Source organism: Ornithodoros turicata, chromosome 9 (assembly GCF_037126465.1).
Source record: "Ornithodoros turicata isolate Travis chromosome 9, ASM3712646v1, whole genome shotgun sequence".
Classification (NCBI taxonomy): domain Eukaryota; kingdom Metazoa; phylum Arthropoda; class Arachnida; order Ixodida; family Argasidae; genus Ornithodoros; species Ornithodoros turicata.
In genome coordinates, this window is record NC_088209.1 from 35,149,988 (window position 1) to 35,171,920 (window position 21,933).

The 21,933-nt window shown below is 45.9% G+C and overlaps 1 protein-coding gene across 1 annotated transcript; it reads left to right on the plus strand.

Annotated features, from left to right (window-relative positions):
• Positions 1–11,526: 11,526 nt before the first annotated feature.
• On the plus strand, positions 11,527–21,867 carry LOC135368754 (S-adenosylmethionine synthase-like). The gene is made up of 9 exons (XM_064602258.1): positions 11,527–11,731; positions 13,091–13,168; positions 13,247–13,369; positions 13,531–13,643; positions 14,051–14,194; positions 18,606–18,824; positions 19,560–19,742; positions 19,831–19,964; positions 21,016–21,867. The coding sequence occupies exons 1-9, from the start codon at positions 11,590–11,592 to the stop codon at positions 21,116–21,118; spliced, it is 1,239 nt and encodes a 412-aa protein (XP_064458328.1). The 5' UTR covers positions 11,527–11,589; the 3' UTR covers positions 21,119–21,867.
• Positions 21,868–21,933: the final 66 nt, after the last annotated feature.

Consider the following 21,933-nt stretch of genomic DNA (forward strand, 5'->3'; position numbering starts at 1 on the left):
GGCACATACCTGTAAGTCCGTACGGTCCCATTGGCTGCTAGCGTGTCACTCTGAGGAAGGAATGCGCCGGAGCGTGTTCCGTAAACGTTTGTCCAGCACTGTAGAAGTGCTGCCTGTCTATAGAACTGCTTTCCCAAACGAGCGCTTTTCAACCGCGAGAGCGATAAAATGTTACACTTTTCCCCTCTCGCTTCTCGCTCAGGTATATTCCCAAACTAGCGAGCCACACAGCGAGAGCGTATCTGCCACCCGTCTTGACATTCTCGCTCTAACATGAATCCTACCGCCGGCTGTGCTGTCTGAGGTTTTCCCTTGGTTTTCCGAAGACTTTCCAGACGAATGTCGGCACAGTTCCCCCTGAAGTCGGCCTAGGACGCATACTAATCCCCCCTATCCCCCACTCCTCCCTGCTGTCCTCTCTCCATCTGTCCACGTCTGTACGCCGCTCATATGCCACAGTTGCTTCGTGGCGCTAACCAGAAGGCAGCGGCAAAGGCAGCAGCAGCGGCAGCTTCTAACATAGCCGACTTCATAAACAGAATAAAAGGAAAGCACGCAAGCTCGTGCAAATGTGAGAACAACGGGTACTACTACTGAGACAATTTTGACTGAACTACGTGAAGCACAAAAGACTTCGGAATCCGCTAGGGAACTCCATGTCGCCGCAAGCGTTCACAAAACAAGGAAATATAGGCTCATGCTTTGAATAAATGCAGAGCCAGTGATAAGATGTCACAAAAGTTAGATAAAGAAGGTTCTGGGAAACGAAAGCGACGTTGCAATGAAGTCGAGTGTGGCAGCGAACGCTCTCTATTTGCTAGTGTCTCGCAAGCTGCGTGACTTGCATGTCCGCCTGCAGAGATCGAGAAGCTGACGACAGAGGCAAAGTACACGGGACAATCAATACCTACTCGATCGGTGCACTATCAACCAGCCCTTCATATTCTGCGAGGCTAGCATACAAGTATTCAGCTGTCCAACAAACAACACAAGGGCTTTTACTATCTCCGCATCGTCCGAGTGCAAAGAATGCAAACTGTATGCCCTGCTGTCCCAGGATCAATGGCCGGCTTATGGGGAATTCGATAACGATTCGCGTCTCAACTAATAATAATTAATAATTGGGTGTTTACGTCGGAAGATCGTCTCAACGTATACCCGAAATTCTGCCTCTACATGAAGCGTCGTAAAATTAATTTCCCGCGTTGAGAAGTATGACGCGCAAGCTGCCATGGGCCGAGACTTTTTTCTCTTCCGTACTTTTTACTTTTTTTAACGAGATTTTTTACTTTTTAGACGTTTTACGTTATACTTTCGCGAGATGTACGTTTAGTGGGGCGGGTTCGAATCCCGGCATCGGCTGTGCTGTCTGAGGTTTTCCCTGGGGTTTCTGGCAGAATTTCCTGACGAATATACCGGCACAGTTGCCCCCGAAGTCGACCCAGGACGCAAACCAACACCCACTCGTTCCTGCTGTCCCCTCTCCGTCTGTCCACGTGTGTGCGCCACTCGTAACCACAGTTGCTTCGCGGTGCTGATAGGGAATTTTAAAACATCCTGCAAAATCTGATGCGTAATTTTTTATTCCGCTACGACAAGGAATATTCTAGTGGAAGCGAAAGCGAAGACACTGCTCACAGGGCCGAAGTTCTGTCCCGTGTGATGTTGAGCATTCACACGGTGCGGAACATCGGGAGTGGCGTACTGCGCATTAGCAGACGACACCGTCAGCGTGTTTTCCTGTCGTCTGCTACGGAATATCTTGTGGCTGTTGTAGCAGGATATTCCCCGCGGTTAGCAGTGTACGTGAAGACACGACGTTAAGCGCTATGACGCTTTTCGCATCTTCCGCTTCTGGGGGAATGTCGCTCGTGTGAATACACGGTACGTGTCCAACGTGCGACGGAGCTAGAATACGTTTTAGATTAGAGATGGGACGAATCCAGAATTTCTCGAATCCGAATCCGAATCCAAGGAAGGTTCTGCGAACTCACGAACCTTACGAATCTCGAATCTTTTGAAGCCTTTCTTTGAAAAGAGTTTAAAAAGCCAGGGAGAAAAACTATCCTAAACTGAAAAGTGTTTTGAAGCAGAATTTGATATATTTGTTTAATAAAAAAAGAAAAAAAACAAATTTCGGGAGAAGACATACCCACAATATGCTTCTTCCTAAGTGTAACTTATTTAACATTGTTTTCATCGACTACAGGAAACACATAAACTCGGGAGTCTGAATTTCCTCCATAAAACTAAGAAACAATCAAAGCAAAATCGTGTTAGTTTTAAACTTGTAAATATCGGAGCTTTATGTTGTGGTTTCGGCGCGCTCCCGGCCAAGGAGGCTTGGAGGCGCCGATTTTAAAAAAGAAACAAACAAACGTGGTTGGTGGATTCGAAAGATTCGATTCGCTGTTTTGGGCCAATGGGATTCGGATTCGCGGATTCGCTTGGCTAGTTTTAGTATAGGTACCATGTGGCTGGAAATTCGTGTTCGAACTGGTTACGACTACAGTCAAACTCCTTTACAACGAAACTCAGGGGACAGCAAAAAAAAAAAAAAAAAATTGCAGTAAAGGTATTTTCGTTAAAAAGGATGTCCATTATTTGACCTATAGGGCTCCAGCGGGACCGCAAAAAAATTTGCTGTAGTGGTATTTTCGTTAAAAAGGTGTTCGCTATAAAGGAGTTTGACTGTATAAGTAAGAGGAGAGACGGGTGCATTTTCGTTACCGTTCCCGCTCCTGATAGTGGCGGATTTCAATTTCGTTTCCGTAACGTTTCCGTTTTTAGGGAGTTTTAGTATGGTAAGCCATACTTTTAGTCGTAGTGGTCGTAAGCACTAACGAAAACAAAACGAAACAGGAGGCTGTCCACTTCAAAAAAGAATCAGGTGATCGGCTTCTCGTGTTTTCAGATACCGTTATCACCGAACACCTGATCCTCTAAATCTTGCCATTATCTCAGAAAGAACGGCTAATATAGAGCTGCGAGGGGACAGCACTTCCTGCTCGGTCAGCACCCACTTTTGGCAATGTGTTGCTTCGGTGTTACGCGTACACCACTACCACTGACCTCCACCACTAACTATCGACCCTATTAAGCGTCGTTCATCACCTCATCATCAGGACACATCTCATCCTGCCCGTTGTGCCTTGGGGTAGTGGGCCGCACCTCATGTGGCGAACTTCCCCATTCATCAACATTAATGTATCTATTGTTGTTGTTGTTGTTACGCGTACAGACTACGCAAGTAATTTCACTTCGTTGAGACCGGTCCGTCTGCAAGGATCTGAAAAAAAAATATATATATATATATATATATATATATATATATATGTAAACCTTCGTTATAACGAATCTAACTAGCCCCGAAGAAATATTTCATATAAACTGCAATTCGATAAAAGCGGAAGTGCAACAAAAATTGACTGTTGACTGGTGAAAAAATGTACTCACGCAAGCAAACAAACGTCGGTGATGAGCACCCTGGAAAGCCTAAGCGGCATGGATTTCGGACGGGACAGCGTGAAACTTCGAATAAAGCGATAATTAGAAAGAGTGAATTCGCTATAGCGATGTCTTACTGTGTCTTCAGTGTGTAGTGTGTCCCAGTGCGGGCGGACGCAGTAGCAAACAGCACTGCCGTGCCACAGTGAAATAAGAAGAAAAAAAATCTAGGTTTGCGTACTCGTGCTATGTCTGCTATGTATGCAACGGAGCCTGTCTTTCAGATATCTCTCTATGTACGTGTTTGCATTGTATCATGGAGTTGTGCGGTCTGGACGAGCAAGCGACGGATGCATCAGGAGGATCCCATGTTGAGCTTACCATGTTCCTGTGTGGGATGTAGGGCATGCATTACCTGCTGTGCTGCTGTCACACCGTACCTGCTGTCACAAGTAACGTCACAATCAGGGGCGGATCCAAGATTTTTCTGAGGAGGGGATCCAGCCATGGACAGCGTGCTAGATACGCGATCTAGGGTCAATTACACACAATGTGAAATCAGAAATGCGGATGTACTGTAATGACCGTTTGAAGAGTTGTCCGAATAGGGTCCCCTAACGGGATGTTACATCCCGCATTATTGCAGGAAAGAGAGAAACATGGCAAGGCGCGTCGCGGCGTGAGTTCGACTTTCGATGAACCAACTGAATGCCTCAAACCAAAAGCGGTAAGAAACACAGACGTTATCGCCACAGTGAGTTAATACACCAAGCAGTTCTTCAGTCCAGTGTTACTGGCATACGCAATCGGATTAAACACCTCACCCTTTAGTTTGACTCGCAGGCAAACAAGACTCTCGATTTTGTGGAAGCTCGCGAGACATGCAATATATAATATCTGTTTTCGCTTTGGAAAGGTATGCCACAGCCTTTCTAGGTGATCTTCATTGTCCTGTGAGCTTATATATGTACGTCTTTCTTTTTGCTTTTTAAAACTTCGTGCTCGTTGACCGTAACGGAAACACGAGAAACAAACAAAGACGAGCAACAGAGAAAGAAAGATGCAGTGGCCGAAGCTGGAACAAAATGGCAGAAGAAGCACCTAAAGGCCCAGTAAGAATCTGTCCACTTGCGCAGCAGCTCAATAAAACAATGTCAATAACAATGATAAAATACAGGGCCTTGAGCAAACACAAGTAGGCCTGCAACGTCCGGGCATCTCCGTGTAACTTCCTGTGAGGACAAGCGACGGACATTTGTGGGAAGACCAAACCGTGGCCACTCGTAGATGTGGGGGACATCCGTTGGAAAAATGTCTGTCTCCCTGGGAGATCAGCATTTCCGGGAAACGATACCCCCGGGAACACAATTGGAAGTTTTGTTCTGTTTGGGTTACTACAGGCGCGCCACTTTGACATCGCGTCTGACACTACATCACATTACAAGGGAAAACTAATCCACCTCGAAGACTCGCACAAAAACTCGAAGTAAGACTGGCGACGGCGCCTACTGCAGCAGAATAATTCAGTGACTAGCGTCCTGTTCTTGAAGGTGGTCACGTAGCAGAATTTACCTGCGTTCATTTCGCGCGGTTGTCTCAGCCAGGTGTACAAGGGTGCAAGCGCCATCTAGTAAACGTCAGTAGTATTATCACAGACTGGGCAATATTTAAAAAGTTTCGTTCTCCTTGTATAGACGCGAGTAACGAGAGCACGCGTGGCACCGCTGAAATGGGCTATACCTCGTCTATGGTCACTTGCCCGTGCACTGCAAAACTTCTGCATAGCTGCGTCACCTTCTTTGAGAAAACATCCGTTGAGGCGCATCATGTAACGGTATCAGTATAAGACTGGGAAATTTATGAGGCGACGAGCGCGGGGAATTGTGCGTAATCCTGTACCTCGGGAATTAGCTTAGTCGCGTAAACTGGTTTGTATTCTTTGTATCTCTCCTAAAGTATCTGTTTTTAAGCGTGCGTGGGAAAGTAAAGTTCCAGTCGATGTGTGTCCGCAATTTCTTCGGTCTGCTCTGTGTGTGACTTTGGCTGCGATTTTTTTTCAAAATGCGCCATCAAAACAGCCATCACCGTCGTCCGTTGCGCAAGTCAGCACCTCGCGCCGGCACGAACGAACATTGATTAAAGACCAGCTGGGCACTTGCCAGCATCCTGAACATTCGTTATTGCCTTGTGTCCCAACAACATAAAGCATTTTTACTCTTGTCGGGACGTTATATGCTGTCCCGGAGGCTTTTAATATAGCGTGTCCTTCGGTCTTGCGTGGAGCTTAGTTGCTTCTCTAAAAAAGAAGAAAGAAGTCCTATAACTATATACCTATACACTGGTCCGTTGTTCTGGCGACTATATCTTTTGAAGAATGTAACTCCGTGCACTGCAGTGGCGTAGCGTGAGAGGAGCCCCAGGCGCGCAAGACTTAGAAAAAAATGGTTCGAAATGCAAATGGCGCAACTGTTTATCACTTGAAGAAAAAAATCCATTTTTTTTAAACATTGGGCGCTGGTGGAACGAGCAGCCCATATTCTCAACAACAGCAGCAATAAATGGAGATGTGATGATGACATGGGATATTCTCAAAGTGAAGCAAACGAGGCACAAAGTCCATGAAGCGCTTTGTACTGGAGGGGGGGAGGGGGATTTCGATCCATTCCTGTTTTGTGTCTTGTACACTCTAAGAAAAAGAAAAAAGACTTTGAAAAAAAAGAAGAAAAACTTTGTCACAAAAAGAAAAAGTGAAAAAGTCCCCTTCGGGAGTAAATGCAAAGGAAGTAAATGAATGTCACAGAGTCATAATTCGTGTGCATGCAGGAAAATGCTACCGTGATCTATCCGAGTGATATAAAATCTTGCGACATTCATAGGGCACAATTTGCGAAGAAAGAGGCGCTAACTATTCCTTAGTCTGTGCGGGTGGAAAATTGCTAAATTAGCTATGCCTTATTCCATCAAATTCACGAAGAGCACATATTTACGTGGACTATTGCATTCAGGAGACCACGTGCGAAGTTCAGTGACTATTTGCAGTCCTGGGGAGTAAATTTCGGGTTCGGGGACTAAAATGGGGAGTAATTGGCAGTGTAGCACTCTAGATTCGAGCACTCTAGAATTAGATATTAGAACTTCCAAGTTGGAAAATCGCAACCGTCTGTCGGATGGATGTGTGAAGCTTCGAGTTGAGACATAGGGTGGTAGATGTGAGAAGAGAATAGATAGTAGATTTAGATATTAGGTACCTTAGCAGATAATTTGTAGATAATAGTAGTAACGTAGTGGTGGTAGTGATAAGTGATAATTAGTGATTAGTGAGGAATGATGAGTAGTGATGATAGCGTTTAGTGATAGTGATTAGTGGTAAAAAATACATAAGAGAATACGTCTAATGCTAACGCATTTCCGACGCATTACTTACATTAGTCACCCTTCAAATTGTTTGAATGATGATGAGTGGGGAGTTTCGTCGCTAGGGGCGATACCTTACCCCATTGCTGGCGGTAATGTGGTGAGATTGAATAATGAGTCGCCTCACAGTCCTACGGTGTCCAAAATGTTTGAAAGTTCTTTTTGGGCAGAGCGTCAGTGGGCCATGGACCAAGCAGTGGACCTTTTTCGCATAAGCGTCGTATCCTAGCGGCTGTCCGGCGAACCACGTTCGGCGCGTGCCAAAACAAATCCACGTGGACAGCACAAAGGACCAAAACCGGTCCGGAGTGAGGCCGACGAGCTCGCGCCGTTCGTGCGGTCTCCCCACTGCGTCCCCACTTCTGCCGTCCCCATACTGCGCCATCTAGTGAAGGCGGAGATAACCCCTCTCCGGCGTCTCAAGGTCATGCGCATGCGCATAGGCCGTTGCGAAAAATGTCCATTTTGACGGCGATTAAAATGACACAAATCACGGTGACGTTCCACGGTTATTGCTCATCACATCGAAAAGCGAGCAGGCCTTCCTTTGCGAGAGTGGTTCTGTGCAACATTGGTCGTTCGCACGAGGGACAGGACCGGGAAGAAATCTGCGGTGACGTCACGTGGACAGAGGAGTCCCCGTCTCCGCCGAGCATTCACGCGGGACAAGGGATGGGAGCGGATAAGTCAGTCTCCAACATCGGGCTGCGTGAACGAGTTTTCTCCCTTTCCTGCACAGTGGTTGAACAGAAAAAATGACATTTTGTACGTCGGGGTAAATTTCATCTCAAACATTCCACAATGCAGGGAACCACTGCACCAGCGATATAAAAAATAAGCTGCTGTCGTCGTTGACAACACATAGTTCGCGGTCGACGCCTTTGCATATAGGAGCAGTGTTGCCGTGCCGCGGAATCGTAAAATGTCCACTTCGTTAAAAAGAAAGAACTCAAACTACACTGAGTTTTCAGCGAAGGAAACAGACAGTTGTCAGTTCTCGAGTCTGGACACGTACTAAGAGCTGTTTACAGGACAGGCGACGTATACATATGCAAAACCTGCCGTAATCATAATTTATTAGTTGTTATTGTATCGTGCAGTAAGGTCACATTTCCACACCGTGGCTATAGTGGGTATCGTAATTGGAAATCCGCCTGCTCGTATAGAAGAACCCTCGTTTTCCCCATTTTTTTCTTGTTTCGTAAAGACCCGTGCACGATTCCTCTCTTTTATTACGCGATTCCTCGAATCCCCTCTGCTGTGGTGAACTTGTATGGTGTGGTGGTGGTGGTGGTGTTGTGATGTGGTGTGGTGCATTTAAACATGAACGACATAGATGTAGCTCTATCCGCGAATGAAGTATGCTAGCGGGAAAAGCCACAGAAATCCTTATTCCTGACACACGAGGAAAATGGCCGCGAAAAGGACTGCTGCCCGTTTGCGAGGAAACCATTAGTCAATTGTCTTTTTCAAATAACTTTGTATACGGCTTTTTATGGCGCCAGACGGTGAGCAAACATGGATGAGCAGTTGCCACGACTTCATCAGCCTGTTGTTCAGCCTGTTTCCTCGTTGCGACTATTTGTGCGCGGGCACCACCAGTACATGTGTTTTACACCTAAGCAGGGTCAGCCGAAGGGGGGGAGGGGTCGTAGGGGTTACTGCAGACCCCCTGAATTTGTGAAGGGGGCGCAAAATTCCCATGGAGCTGAGGCGCCAAAGTGTTATCTCAGGTGCCGCGTGCGAATAAAATGCCATAAACCCTTTTCCTGGATCGATCAAATTGCCAGCATAGCCAAGGGTTTGTCGATTGATGCGGTAGAACTGATGACGACATGACCTGAAAGTGTTCACTGGTTCCAGGATGTTTTAAGCGAGGTAGTAGATTGGGTGACTATCCTCGTTGAACGCCATTCCACGTTTAAAAAATCGTGATACACGCACGTGCGTTAAAATATCCATCCCCCGAATTTTGATACGCAAATGAGCCGAAACCGAAAAAGCGAGCCTGAGGAGCACGCCATCCTCGCCGACAGAGGCTTATCTGGGTGGGAGAGTGGTTTACTTATCTGGCCTGCTGAGCGGCACCCACACCGATCATCTCCAAATCACGTGGCGCTCTGACGTCCAATGAGCGCTGTCGTAACCGCGTTCCCGTTCGCCGCGGGTTCGACTCATTTGCATATTAAAATTCGGGACGGATATTTTGACGCACGTGCGTGTTTCAGGATTTGTTAAAAGTGGATGGCGTTCAATGGGGACAGCCTCTCACTCAATCTGTTATCTCGCGTTTGTACGGAATTAAAAAGTTAATTAAAGAATTTTAGGTAATTAGTCATTTTGTAGTTGCGCACATTTTGTTCGAGAGGATGTCTGCCCGGCCGTAGAACACAACTAAAAAAAAGAAGATCGATTGATTGATTTTTAAAAGAAAAAAAATGGAGATGTTAGTCTCGAGCCACTCGGGACTGGCTACTCCAGGACGCGTTATGTATTAAGAAAAGAAAGGGAAACTACACAAAACTCGACGCTTTGAAACGGAATGGAAAGAGAATAAATGAGAACATCACCACCTAGCTTGGCACCAAAAGCGAAATCTCAATGCACAAAAACAAAGAGCGTCACAATCTGTCAGAAAGGTCCGTCGAGACGAGAAATTGCACAAGGGCGCGCATGGCAGGTATGAGCTGATTTGCTGTCCAGCACCCAAGAACCTTTTCGGTAGAGTATGGCCGATTATCCAGGCGGGACAGGGACGACACAAGGGTACAACGGTGTGCACTGTACCTCGGGCAGTCTTGGAGTATATGATCCACGTCCTCAACTACATCACACAGACCGCAGTTGGGGGACGGGACCATGCCGAGCTTAAACAAAAGTCGTCCACTGTATGGCACGTTGAGGCGAAGCCTGTAGATGAGCGACGTGATGGGTCGAGGAAAAAACAAAGATCTCCCTATCGAAATTGCTTGGTCCCTGGCCTAATCCAGCGCAGCAACGCTCTGCGCTCAAAGCTCTTCTGGACACCATCGGACTTCGATCATTGTGACGTCATTGCGAAGGGGCTCGTTATTTTATTCTCTACATTCCCACCAGCAATGGGGTAGAGTATCGCCTGCGGCGATGAACCTCCCTACTCTCCAAAGCCAAAATAAAGTTGTTGTTGTTGTTGGGTCGAGGAAGCGCTGACGGCATATAAAAACGGAGATCTGGGTCCACCTTGCGCAGGAACGACGTAGAAAAAAAGAAGTCATATATGCCGCTCTCATAGCTTTTTTAGTAAAACTTCTGCAAAGGCTAAAAAAAAAGCACCCCGTATTTACATATATAAAAGAAAACTCGTCCAAAACATGCCATAATAACGCCGTGTGTTCCGGCTGCATAAAGCACAAACTTAAAAAAAAAAAAGCTACTTGTTAGGCCTATCGGCGCTCAAGTGGCATCGAGGCATCGAGTGCAAAACCTGAGCAAGAGTAGCCCATGAAAGATGAAAGTCACTGAAAAGGTTAGCCAGCTGTAGGACTCGAACCCACATCTTCTGGATTACCGGTCCAGAGCTCTACCAATTGTATTGTATTTGTCCCTTCTATGTTGTACCAGCCTCAGAACATCAGTTCTTTCAAGAATAGCCGTTTCGCTGTGTCTCTGCCGTTTCTACCGACTGATCCACCGATATCTTATTTTTCCAAACCGTTATTTTTATTTCCTCGACATATAGTTACACGAGATCCACAGGGTGGTGGTGCCGATGGAACCACTGCTTGTGCTGTAGTGGAGAATTCAGGAATATTCCCAGCATGCCCTCACACACCCCTAAATTCTTCTCGGCAGAACAAAACGAGGGAGAGAAAGGACGAACAAAAAGAGTCTGGTGTATTACAGAAATATAACGGTACAAGTGCAAGCTCGATCAAACTCTGGAGAGTAGATGAGCATTGATGTTCTGAGGCTGGAACACAGAAGAAAGGACAACACACAAGTCTCAAGTGCCGAAGAACAATGAAAGAAGGAAGGTCACCCTCATTGGCTGGCATATTAGTGTCTCAGCATGTGTCATAACCCTACCTGGGTTATGTGGTTACTGACAGCTGCCGCTTTTTTTTTCTTTTTTCATAACAATATTATGTGCGTTATACACGGAGGGCTAGGATGATCATTTTTACGAACCTATACCTTCAGAAGGGTGCTTCTCAACTGTCTATATGCAGTACAGTGCTGATTGAACCACGACAAGGTGGTACACCCCGCCTACATTACGCCCCCCCCCCCCAAAAAAAAAAAAAAAAAATTAAAGTCCTGGGAAAATCTCTAGTGGAGATTCATAAAAGCCACCGATATCTCATCGACAAGGAACATAGGACGGAGTGTTACGCTGAAACAAATACAACGCTGACACTGAAAACAAGAAGATCTCTCTTTCTTTTATGCGGGCCCCGATGCAAGCTCGCGAAAACACAACGATAACTGAAGGCACTAAAATACCCCAGATTACTCCAATCCAGGACCCAGTGGTGGACATAGATTAGATTACCCGCGTGTGATGCACCGCCAAGATCAGCGGAATTTCAACGGAGTCTGCAAGATCGCCTCACGCCCTAGCGGGAACGGCGGGAAAGTGGCTGATGCCCACGTGACTATTGTCGTCATATTATAAAAGGAAGCGTCGCAATCCATGTCTTCTCTTTCAATTTTATAGTGCGTCGGTGCGATAAATAGGAATCTGTAGCCATGGCCCTGAACAACAACTACACAAACCACATAGTCACAAATGGACAATCTCAGCACGACGTACACGACAATGAAGAGCTGGACGATGATTCTGTGGAGACCTTCCTTTTCACATCAGAGTCTGTCGGCGAGGGACATCCCGGTAAGTTATTGCAGCACGCTACGTTCACCGGCTACACAAAAGAAAGCGAGTAACTGTTCGAGGAAAGTGCGCAGGTGTAAACCCCCTTTTGGTTGGAAACCGCTGACGAGCTCGCAAAGGTTTCGCGCACTGAACTTTCCAGCACATGTCCGGCACTCCAGATTCCTCCGTCGCGCACGTTTTTACGGCCGTAAAATGTCGCAAAGTCAGCGTTCGTATTTTAAAGTATCCAGCACTGCAGGCATAACCCTTTGCTTACATGTTTTTGTAGTGGGTACGGAAATACAGAAAGATACACGTTGTACGCATGGTCTCGCTAGAGGCATTAAAGACCGCGCATAGTTAGGGTTAGCGGCCCCAATTAAATCCATGTGCACCACCGCATCTGTGCGGTGCTGCCCATTGTTTTCGTCCCCCTGTAATGAAATAATTCGAGTACAATACCACGTACTTGCTGCTGCTCATCCACCGCACTCACCTGCACTAGGAGATCCACTTGTGACATTCATGGCAGCATGCTGGCCATTGTTCCTCCAACGGAAGATGATACGAGAATTTTTCGCACGCGTATCCATTGAGTAGCGCGGCAGAGGTATTGTAATTGTGTGCAAGATATCTGCCCATGGTACTGCATGAGAAGTTTCATTCATACACCATCCAGTGTGGTTTATCTCATGAGCAGGTGATAAATGAGTTCATGGAACTTGAGTTCATGGGAAAGCATCCGGTGGATAGAAAAAAAAGGGGGGGGGGGGCGATATGTTTGTCAAAAAAAGGAAAGGTTGGTCGTGGCCCCTATAGCAATCTCCCATGTATTGTTTATCTATAGCTGAAGCTCTGATGAGACCTCCAGCCCACCAATGCTCAGCCTTCAAAGCTCTTTTGACCTTTTTGGACACCACAGGACTTCATTGTGAAGGGGCTCATTATTTCGTTCCCCCACACCCCCACCAGCACTGGGGTAGAGTATCGCCCCTGGCGATGCAACTCCCCATTCATCATCTCGAAATAAAGTTGTTGTTGTCCTGATATGACATGCGCCTATACGCAAAGCTGTGCAACGCGTTGACACACACTATAGGATGCAGATTTCATCCTGACTTCAAGATCGATTCCAGTAGTATTTATCATCAAACTTGCAATTCCGCTACGGCACGTTTCAGACAAAGTGTGGGGTGCAGCTAGGCTTCCAGGTGACTCCGCCAAATTTGCAGAGAAGCACATGTAAAGTAGAATGCACAAATCAGTATAAAAACTGTTATCATTCTCAACATTATCATCAAAATGCTACACATTTGCTGTAATTTTCATGCTACTTCATCCATTGCTGACTGCCATTTTGCTCGTTTGTTATTGCAGATAAAATGTGTGACCAAATCAGCGATGCCATCTTAGATGCCCACTTAAAGCAAGATCCAAATGCAAAGGTTGCATGTGGTGAGCATCAGAATAATTTATTGTCTCGCTTTTAATATACAGAGCAGATACACATAAACACTGCATACCTTTGTGCAGAAACTGCGACAAAGACTGGCATGATCATGGTGTTCGGAGAAATAACGTCGGATGCTATAGTTGACTACCAGAAGGTTGTGCGAGAGACTGTAAAAAAAATTGGATACGACTGCAGTACGAAAGGTAAGTTACGGCGCAGGTACTTGGCATGTTATGATTGCTTGATTTTATTTTTTACACACATTGTATACACAAATACTTAGGGTGGGGGAGACAGAGGGAAACACTCCCTTATGCAATATTAGTATGTAACATGAGTTATGCAACATTGCTCGCTTCTCTAGGATTTGACTACCGGACATGTAATGTGTTGGTGGCAATTGAGCAACAGAGTCCAGAGATTGCTGCAGGGGTCCATCAGCTGAGACGGGAAGAGGATATAGGTGCAGGGGACCAGGTGAGAATTTCTGCTCCTTTCTATGCAGTCAACCAGTTATTCGCACTGCCCATTTTATAGTGGCTTGCGCTGAGGTCCTACCCGTGTTTACCCTTCAATGCTGTAGTGTACTCTCTCCAGGTTGCTTTGCTAATAAAACATTGGAGCAGAATGTATTTTGCAAAATGAGCAGTGTTGAGCTCTTGTTGTGTTGTGTTGTTGCTGTGCCCAAGCTCACGCTTTGTAAGCAAACAGCACATAGGTTTGATGCGTTACTGTTTATTACGACGGCAACAAAATGGCTTTCTCGTGCAAAACTGTTCAACACAGTTTGCAGCACTTTCGTCCTGTTCTAAATAAGGACAAAATTGAATTGCATGTCCTTGTCACGTGCTTATTCCTGTCCTGAAGGTTGCGTATGGTTTCAGGGCCTCATGTTTGGCTACGCCACTGATGAGACAGAGGAATGCATGCCCCTTACGGTGGTGTTGGCTCATAAGCTGAACAAGAGGTTGGCTGAACTTCGTCGTGACGGCACTTTTCCGTGGGCAGGGCCAGACTCCAAAACACAGGTGAGTGAAGACCACTATTGGTGGCATTATCAGTAGCCGCTATTTTTATACAAAAATTTGACTGAGCTCGTGAGGCTCCTACGTGGAAAAATATGCGCTGCATCTCTGTGCCTGCTGCCATTACTTGATTCGTGCACTAAGTGACTGCTGCATCGCATTTTTACGGCCACAAGGTTCGTACTTCTGACTGATTGCTGCTAAGACTAGCACAGAGTAAAAGCAACAGGATTATTTCCATGACTGCTCGTTGCGTGCTGCAATATTTACAATAGGTGCGTTCTTTTCAGTAAGAACAGTGCCCCCCCGTTTTCCAGAGTGGGTAAGGGGTATGAGAAAAAAGTTCTTGAACGGTGCTGCCACCTCGTGGCGTGAACAGTGAGAGAGAGCACGGCGCGAGTCGCTCTACAACAATACCTAGTCCTCAACTCGGTATATACCTACATCCATCGATGTATACGTGTTCTCCATTTTCCACTACCAACATCTGAAACACCTCTGACGTCACTCGCCACATCGATCGTCTGCTTAAATTTGTCGCCTGCTTTTTGTCCCACTGCGTCGCACCTCCTCTCAAGGCAGTGCAGGGGTTTTGGGGCTTGGAACAGAGATGGCGCACCACGAAAAGAGCAGCTTGCACTTTGTGAAAAGGATGCAGAGGGGCTGCCCTTTTTGCACCGGTGCACCGGGGGCTGAGGGAGCAAGTACAAAGACTGCACCTACTGTCTAACTGTTGCCATTAGATTACACAAAAAGTGGAAGTGAGCACTTGGATCATGTACCTGCAGCATGGCTGAGCGGGTTAAGGCATCCAGCTCAGTGGTGGTAACCAAGGTTGTGCTGAAGACTGGGAGGTGGTGGGTTCAAACCCTGCCACCGGCTGTGCTGTCCGAGGGTTTCCTTGTGTTTTCCGAAGACTTTCCAGACAAATGTAGGCACAGTTCCCCCTCCTGAAGTCGGGGCCCAGGACGCATACTAACCCCCCTTTTTTTTCCTGTTGTCCTCTCTCCATCTGTCCACATCTGTACACAGCTCATAGCCGCAGTTGCTTCGCGGCACTAACGCGGGACTTTAAAAAAATGTAAAGTAATAAACATGGATCATACGTGCAAGAGTGCAGCATTACTGAAATGCCACGCATTAATTTTTGCACAGATTTAGTGTTCCTTATTGGCAGTTTAGCAATTGGCATCATTTATTACTTCAAAACAAAAAAAACTAAGTGCTCGAATACATGGAAATGTGAAATGCAGTGAACGCTTTGGCACATACAGACACCGACGTACCGATAGTATGTATTATTGCAAAATTCTGTGTTTTTACTGTTACCGCGTGCCGACACCTGCCATGTACACTCGGTCCCAGGGCGTTTTCAAGCTACGAACTGGTAGCTTTTTGTCCGGGGCTACCGCCATCTTTGATGGAAACTGGAAAAAAAAATAAAAACATCAAATTCTTTGGAGCGGCTACACCTAGATTTCAGTGCATTTTCTTCACGATAAAGTTTTGCTTGATGCAGTTACAGTGAGCCTTGAGAACAATTCTTCCTTCTCTTCTACAAAAAGGAAGTATCCTTCTGAATTAGCTCTGGAGTAGTATTGGGTGTAATAAAAGACTGCTGTCGTCTACGCTTTTTCGGAATGCCATCTGAAGAGTCCTATTGTTTACAAAGGAACATGTCATGCGGCTTCTGGATCTAGACAGCATTGCCAACTCTTTCTGTATATATAGGAATTTTTTTGTTTGTTCTGGAATTGCTTTTTCTCTTGACCTGCGACATGTACACAGAAAAAGAAGGCTAGGCGGTGAAACTTCACTCTCCCGCGACCAGACAATGTATCAGGAGCGTTGCTCCAGCCTGCAGTGCCATCTGTGGCGTATTGCCAGCAACTGCCTTTTTCTTCTCCCAACGTGACGTTCTCTGGTGTCGTGTTGGCTTCTGTGGGGAGTTTCATCTCAGTCATCTTTCTTGTGGACATATCAGCACTCCAATTTGTTGGAGAGTGTATGTAATGTTACAGCATTCTGCTTTCAACAATTTTCTCCTCCACTCTCAGCATGTGACCTTTGCAGGATCATTTCATATTTTAATTTGTCAACTGAGGTTGTGTGGGGCGTGCATGTGTACAGAGGCCAAAACAAAGCACTCGGTTTTATTTTTAATCTTGCATGTGGTCCTGGATATGAATCCCGAAACCAAGAATTGAAAACCGGTCTGTTCAGGGAAGAGATAGTCCTGGAACCGGACAGGGGCCCCAAAAGCAAGACAAGGTGGCAACATTGTGGATGTGCTTGAAGCACATTGGCGGCAAGTAAGAGCCAGAACGATTTTGAGGCGCTTCTCACCAGCAGTGCTGCAGGTTCTGCTGTGCACACCTGCCAGGAGAAGGACGTGGCATTTGTCATCGGAGTTGGGGTCAGGATGGGGAGCTCGAGCCAAGACTTGCACGTTGCAGATCACATGTTCGTTGACGGGAGTTGTCATTCGACGAAGATCCTGGACACTTGAGCATTGTTGGGGCACTTTACAATCCACGGAAAAGATAGACTCCATTATGCCTGTATGAGTGCACATGATGCCAAATGACGCCTATCAGGAAGGCCGAAGCACTACCTTCACCTGCTTTTGCACTGCAAAGATGTTTTAAGGTCTATCTTTTCTACGCGCTAGCCTTAGAAAGGGGAAGCTTGCAAGAGCCCGTTCTGCATGCTATTGCAGAGATTGTATCCCTTATCAGAGTTAGTGTTATCATAGCAGCTATTTTATACAGTCGCCGACCATTTGTTTCTTGTTCTTTTAGGAGCCACAAAGTTTGTCCTAGTTATTGAGCAGTTTACGGTCTTCCTCACTTGATACTGAGGGTGACCTTTAAGTTATATCAAATGTACTTCAAAATCTGAGATTGCATGCTCGAAGCAGAGCAGTTGAGCATGTGTGGGCTTGTCCCTTCGGCTACATGCTGTGCAGTTCCTGCCACACCTCCCTGAAATGCACGGTTTGTTGTGGCTTTCTGAAGGCACATGCTCCACATTGCACAGGCCAGAGGTAAATGTACACGAAAATTTGACATTCCTTTAAAAAAATTGTGGGATTTTTTTATCTCTAAATTCTGATTGCTCAGCAAATCAACCTTCTCTTGCTGCTCGTATTATTTTTAGTTTACGGTTAGCTGTGTCACCTATGCATTTTAAATGCGTGGAAGAGTATTGAGTAAAATAATTGTGATACGGTTGACATGAAGAACCTTGAGGACGCCTTCGAGGACACCTTCGAGTGACATTGAGGAGTGCGAGCCTCGATCATTCTTGGTGGTTCTTCGAGACCGTTGTTGCAACTCCCAGAGGCAGCAGTAGTGGGAGGCCAACATTGCGGAGGACTGTGCAGATGAGACTCAACACCATCTGCATCTGGGTTGGATTTTCTGCGTAACTTCCTTTTCAGGATAACTTGGATTGTAAGCGCTCACGCCAGTACAGATGGCTGTGTTTATCTGTTCAATATCACACAATGCAAGCTTACACAACCCCTTAAGTGCACTCCTGACAAGAGCTATTAAGGCAGATAAGAACCAGGCAGCAAAGCTTGTACTTGTTAGTGTGTGTGTGTATAAGGTGGCTGGTGGTCCCCTCACCTTATCAAGGACGTTGGAAGGTTGCGCACCGAAATGAATTTGCGAGGTGCAGAAAAAAAAAAAAAATTTATTCTATTTCTGAAACCTGCAGGAAAAGGCTATCTAGGAGTGGTGAACAAATGTATTGATGAGCTGCGTGAGGTCATAACAGAATGATGTCCATAATGTGGATATGTAGCGTTCTGCAGTATTAAGCTGGGTGTGGCTGCAAAGCTATGTGGGGGTCTTAACGTGTTTTTGTAACATGACAGTTCATGTGGCCTTCATGTGGACCCGTGCAGGTTGTGAAATAGCACTTACACACGTGTTCGAAAGATGGACGAAAGAAATGTTGCAGATTTGGAAGTTCTGTCTGTAAGGAGCCCCCGTAGCTGTCAATCTTTCTGGAGTATACTAGACGTCTAACTACACTGACAGCACACTGGTGCTTTCAGTTGGTGAGGCCACCACCCCGACTGGTGAATACATGATCCTATGACTCCATCCACTCAAACGTTGCCTACCTACACATTGCTGTTGATGCAACTGTCCAGTGCTGGAATGAGTTTGAATCGCTTTTTACTACTATACGACCGTAAAAGAAAGGAAAGACATAAAGGAAATGTCAGATATCCCAATATTATTCACTTTCCTTGGTAGCTACGGCATTTTATGCTGTGTACATATAGCATGTGAGCCCGTCCGTACCTTGTCTTGTTTTCCTGGAAAGCAAATCTTTTTTTTTTTAACCATATCCGTCGTTGGAGGCAATTTTTTTAAGCTGGTGGAATTTTGTTTTATAGGTGACGTGCGAGTACTTCTTCGACCATGGGAGGGCGGTCCCTATCAGAGTTCATACTGTGGTGGTGTCAACGCAGCACTCGGAAGCTGTGACGCTCGAGGAGCTCCGCAAGGAAATCATGGAGAAGGTCATCAAAGATGTCATACCTGCCAAGTATCTCGACCGCCGAACTGTGTACCATATCAACCCTTGTGGGAAATTCGTGCAGGGAGGACCGATGGTAAGTGCAGTTAGGCCTGAAATATTAATATAGATGAGGCAAGACTAGCACAATTAAATTGACGCCTGAAAGGTCGGTCGCTCAGTGAGCTCCTGCTGGCCATGTAATTGAAATAGCGCTTGTGAACAAGATTTTATAATTTTTAGTAGAGATGTGACGAATCCAGAGTTTTCAGAATCCGACTCCAAGGAAGGTTCTGCAAACCCACGAATCTTTCGAATCCTTTTTTTAACAAAGAGTTTAAAAAGCCAGGGAAAAAATACTTCTACTGAAAAGTGTTTTGAAGCAGAATTTGACATCTTTTTTTTTAATGAAAAACAATTAGAATGGTTCACTTTCAGGAGAAAACTTACCCATATACTTCTTCCTAAGTGTAATTTATTTGACGTGTTGTTCATAGACTGCAGGGAATGCATAAACTCTGGAGTCTGAATTTCTTCAATAAAAGTAAGAAACAGTCAAAAGCAAAACAGTGTCACTTTTAAGCTTGTAATGCTGAGCTCTATGCTGTGGTTTTGCTGTGGTTTTGGGGCACTCGGGCCAAGGACATCCGGTGCATCCGGACTTCGGAGGCACAAATTTTATTTAAAAAAACAAACAGACGTGGTTGGTGGATTCAAAAGATTCGATTTGCTTGTTTTGGGCACCAGGATTCGAGGATTCTGTTGGCCCATCCCTAATTTTTGGAAATTTTTGGAGAGATCAAACTCACACAAGCCTTTCTTGTTCTCCCAGGGAGATGCTGGTCTGACAGGGCGCAAAATTATTGTCGACACCTACGGAGGCTGGGGAGCTCATGGTGGTGGTGCTTTCTCTGGCAAGGACCCGACCAAAGTGGATCGATCAGCTGCCTATGCTGCTCGATGGGTAGCAAAGTCTCTCGTGAAGGGAAACATCTGCAAGCGCTGCCTTGTTCAGGTATTCGCCGCAGCCATTGTGATAGTTGCTGTTGCGCGAAAGTTGCTCGCCCTGTGCTTTGGTCTTATTGTCACCGTTTTACTTTCAGGTGTCTTATGCCATTGGTATTGCTGAACCTTTATCTATCACGGTGCTCCCTTATGGCACCTCAAAGTACTCTCAGAAGGAGCTCCTGAACATAGTGAAGAACAACTTTGACCTCCGACCGGGAATCATCATTCGGTGTGTGGTTGACACATTTTGCAAAATTTACTTTTCAAAAGACTGAGCACATATAGCACACTTGCCAACCGATTTTTCGGACTTGAAGGAGCCGCAAAATCAGTCTGAACTTTTAGACAGAGGCTTAAAGTGGGACTCCGCAACAAAATCACCGCAAAGGTTGTGGTATATCCGTAACCTTTGGGGTCCGTAACCTTTGGGGTCCGTAACCTTTGGGGTCCGTAACCTTTGGGGTCCGTAACCTTTGGGGTCCGTAACCTTTGGGGTCCGTAACCTTTGGGGTCCGTAACCTTCGGGATGTCAGGAACGTGTACGAAATCTCTCGTTTCCAAATCTCCTCAGATCTTATTCGTACTAATTCATTACGAGCGAGCGCTTCGCCCCTGTGAAGCGAGAGGGCGCTGAAGGTGACACACTGCTGACATCATCCGGCATACGGCAAGGTTTCGAAGCAGACGACAGTGCGGGGTGACGTCACGGTATCCTCCTTCGGACATACCACCGTTGTATGGAGCCCCGTTTTCAGCTCTTCGCATTTTGGTTTCTGTCTGCTATTGTCATCATTTACAAATTAACTTACTTCCCAAGCGTACACTAAGCGTTGCGTGGTCCTAAATATCGAGTCCTGATACTCGCTGCACTGTGTCTGTTTTGGCTCTTGGAAGACAAAATATGGAAAAAAAACAGGCATGCTCGGAGCGAGATGAGTACGAAAAACCGAGCAGTCTGTCTGAAGAACGATCCAAAATATTTGGAGCGGAAATACATTGGCTCTGTGGGGCGTTTGACGTTGCGCAGAGTTTCATCAGAAAAATTGGAACGTCCGAATTTTTGGAGTCCGAAATATCGGTCAGCAACTCTACTGGGCAAAAGTTCCTGGGCAGTAACTTTCGCTCTGATAAGATTCAGTACTATTACACACACATTTAGCCTCATTCATTGCAGTAATACGTTGCTGCTAGGCCGGCATGTATTTCGGTTCTTTAATCAGACAAATATGTAGTCGAGGTAAAGCCTCAGCACTGAATGTCTGCACTGTTTTCTGTTGCAGGGATCTTAACCTCAAGAACCCAATCTACCAGAACACGAGTGCTTATGGACACTTTGGTCGCAAAGAATTTCCCTGGGAAATTCCTAAGCAACTTATCCTCTAACTGCCACTACCCATGTTCATAAACACGTAGGCTGGGCATCATTTATGGGCCTGCAGGCCGTGATGGGTGATATTTGTGATTTGTGACTATGCTCTTCATGTTTGAAGAATGTATGAAGTAGTACTTCCCATCACTGCTGACAGGAGTCATGCATTGTAGTTTGTTTCATCTGGGCCCTGGACTCATTCCTTACACGAAATGCGATGTGAGGATGTTCTTTTCTGCGCATTTCTGTATCATGCATGTCATTTTTTGGACACAAATAGTGAAATTCTTCCGTGTGCGACCATGGACGCGGGCCAAAAGGAGTACTACGGAGCTCACGTAACTGGCACCCAGGCACCTACAAAACAGCCCCCGGGAAAGCGGATATGTGCATTGGTGTTGATTTGGAACTTCTGTTGACTGACGTATCATTTATTGTGCAAGCCTGCAATGCGTTTGCAGCTCTTGCACGCTTCTGCAATTAAGCCAGCATAGAAAGGTGTTTTAGCGTTTCCTTTGAATGGCCTTTTTTTTATTATAATTTCCATGTCGGCTCCGTGTATGGAAATATTAATTTGGTGCTGCTTATAATGGCTGTTTTAGTCCCCGGGGAAACATGCAGAACCCAAACAGTGTAGTTTGCTGTGACAGATATTTATTGAATATCGGTTTCATTCATTGGCATCTTAATCTTTGAAGTGTTGTACCTGTGTATGTTACATTTCACTGCACCGACATAAATAAATGCTGTTTTGGGTGAAGCATTGTGTGTGCACTGCTTTACCTTTGCTAAGTTTCCTGCTGAACTCCTTTGTATTTGGCTTTTCCTT

Coding starts and splice junctions, on each gene's coding strand:
- LOC135368754 (XM_064602258.1), top strand. CDS start 11,590: ATGGCCCTGAACAACAACTACACAAACCACATAGTCACAAATGGACAA. Junction 13,169..13,246: donor AAATGCAAAGGTTGCATGTG/GTGAGCATCAGA, acceptor ACCTTTGTGCAG/AAACTGCGACAAAGACTGGC. Junction 14,195..18,605: donor GGCCAGACTCCAAAACACAG/GTGAGTGAAGAC, acceptor TTTGTTTTATAG/GTGACGTGCGAGTACTTCTT.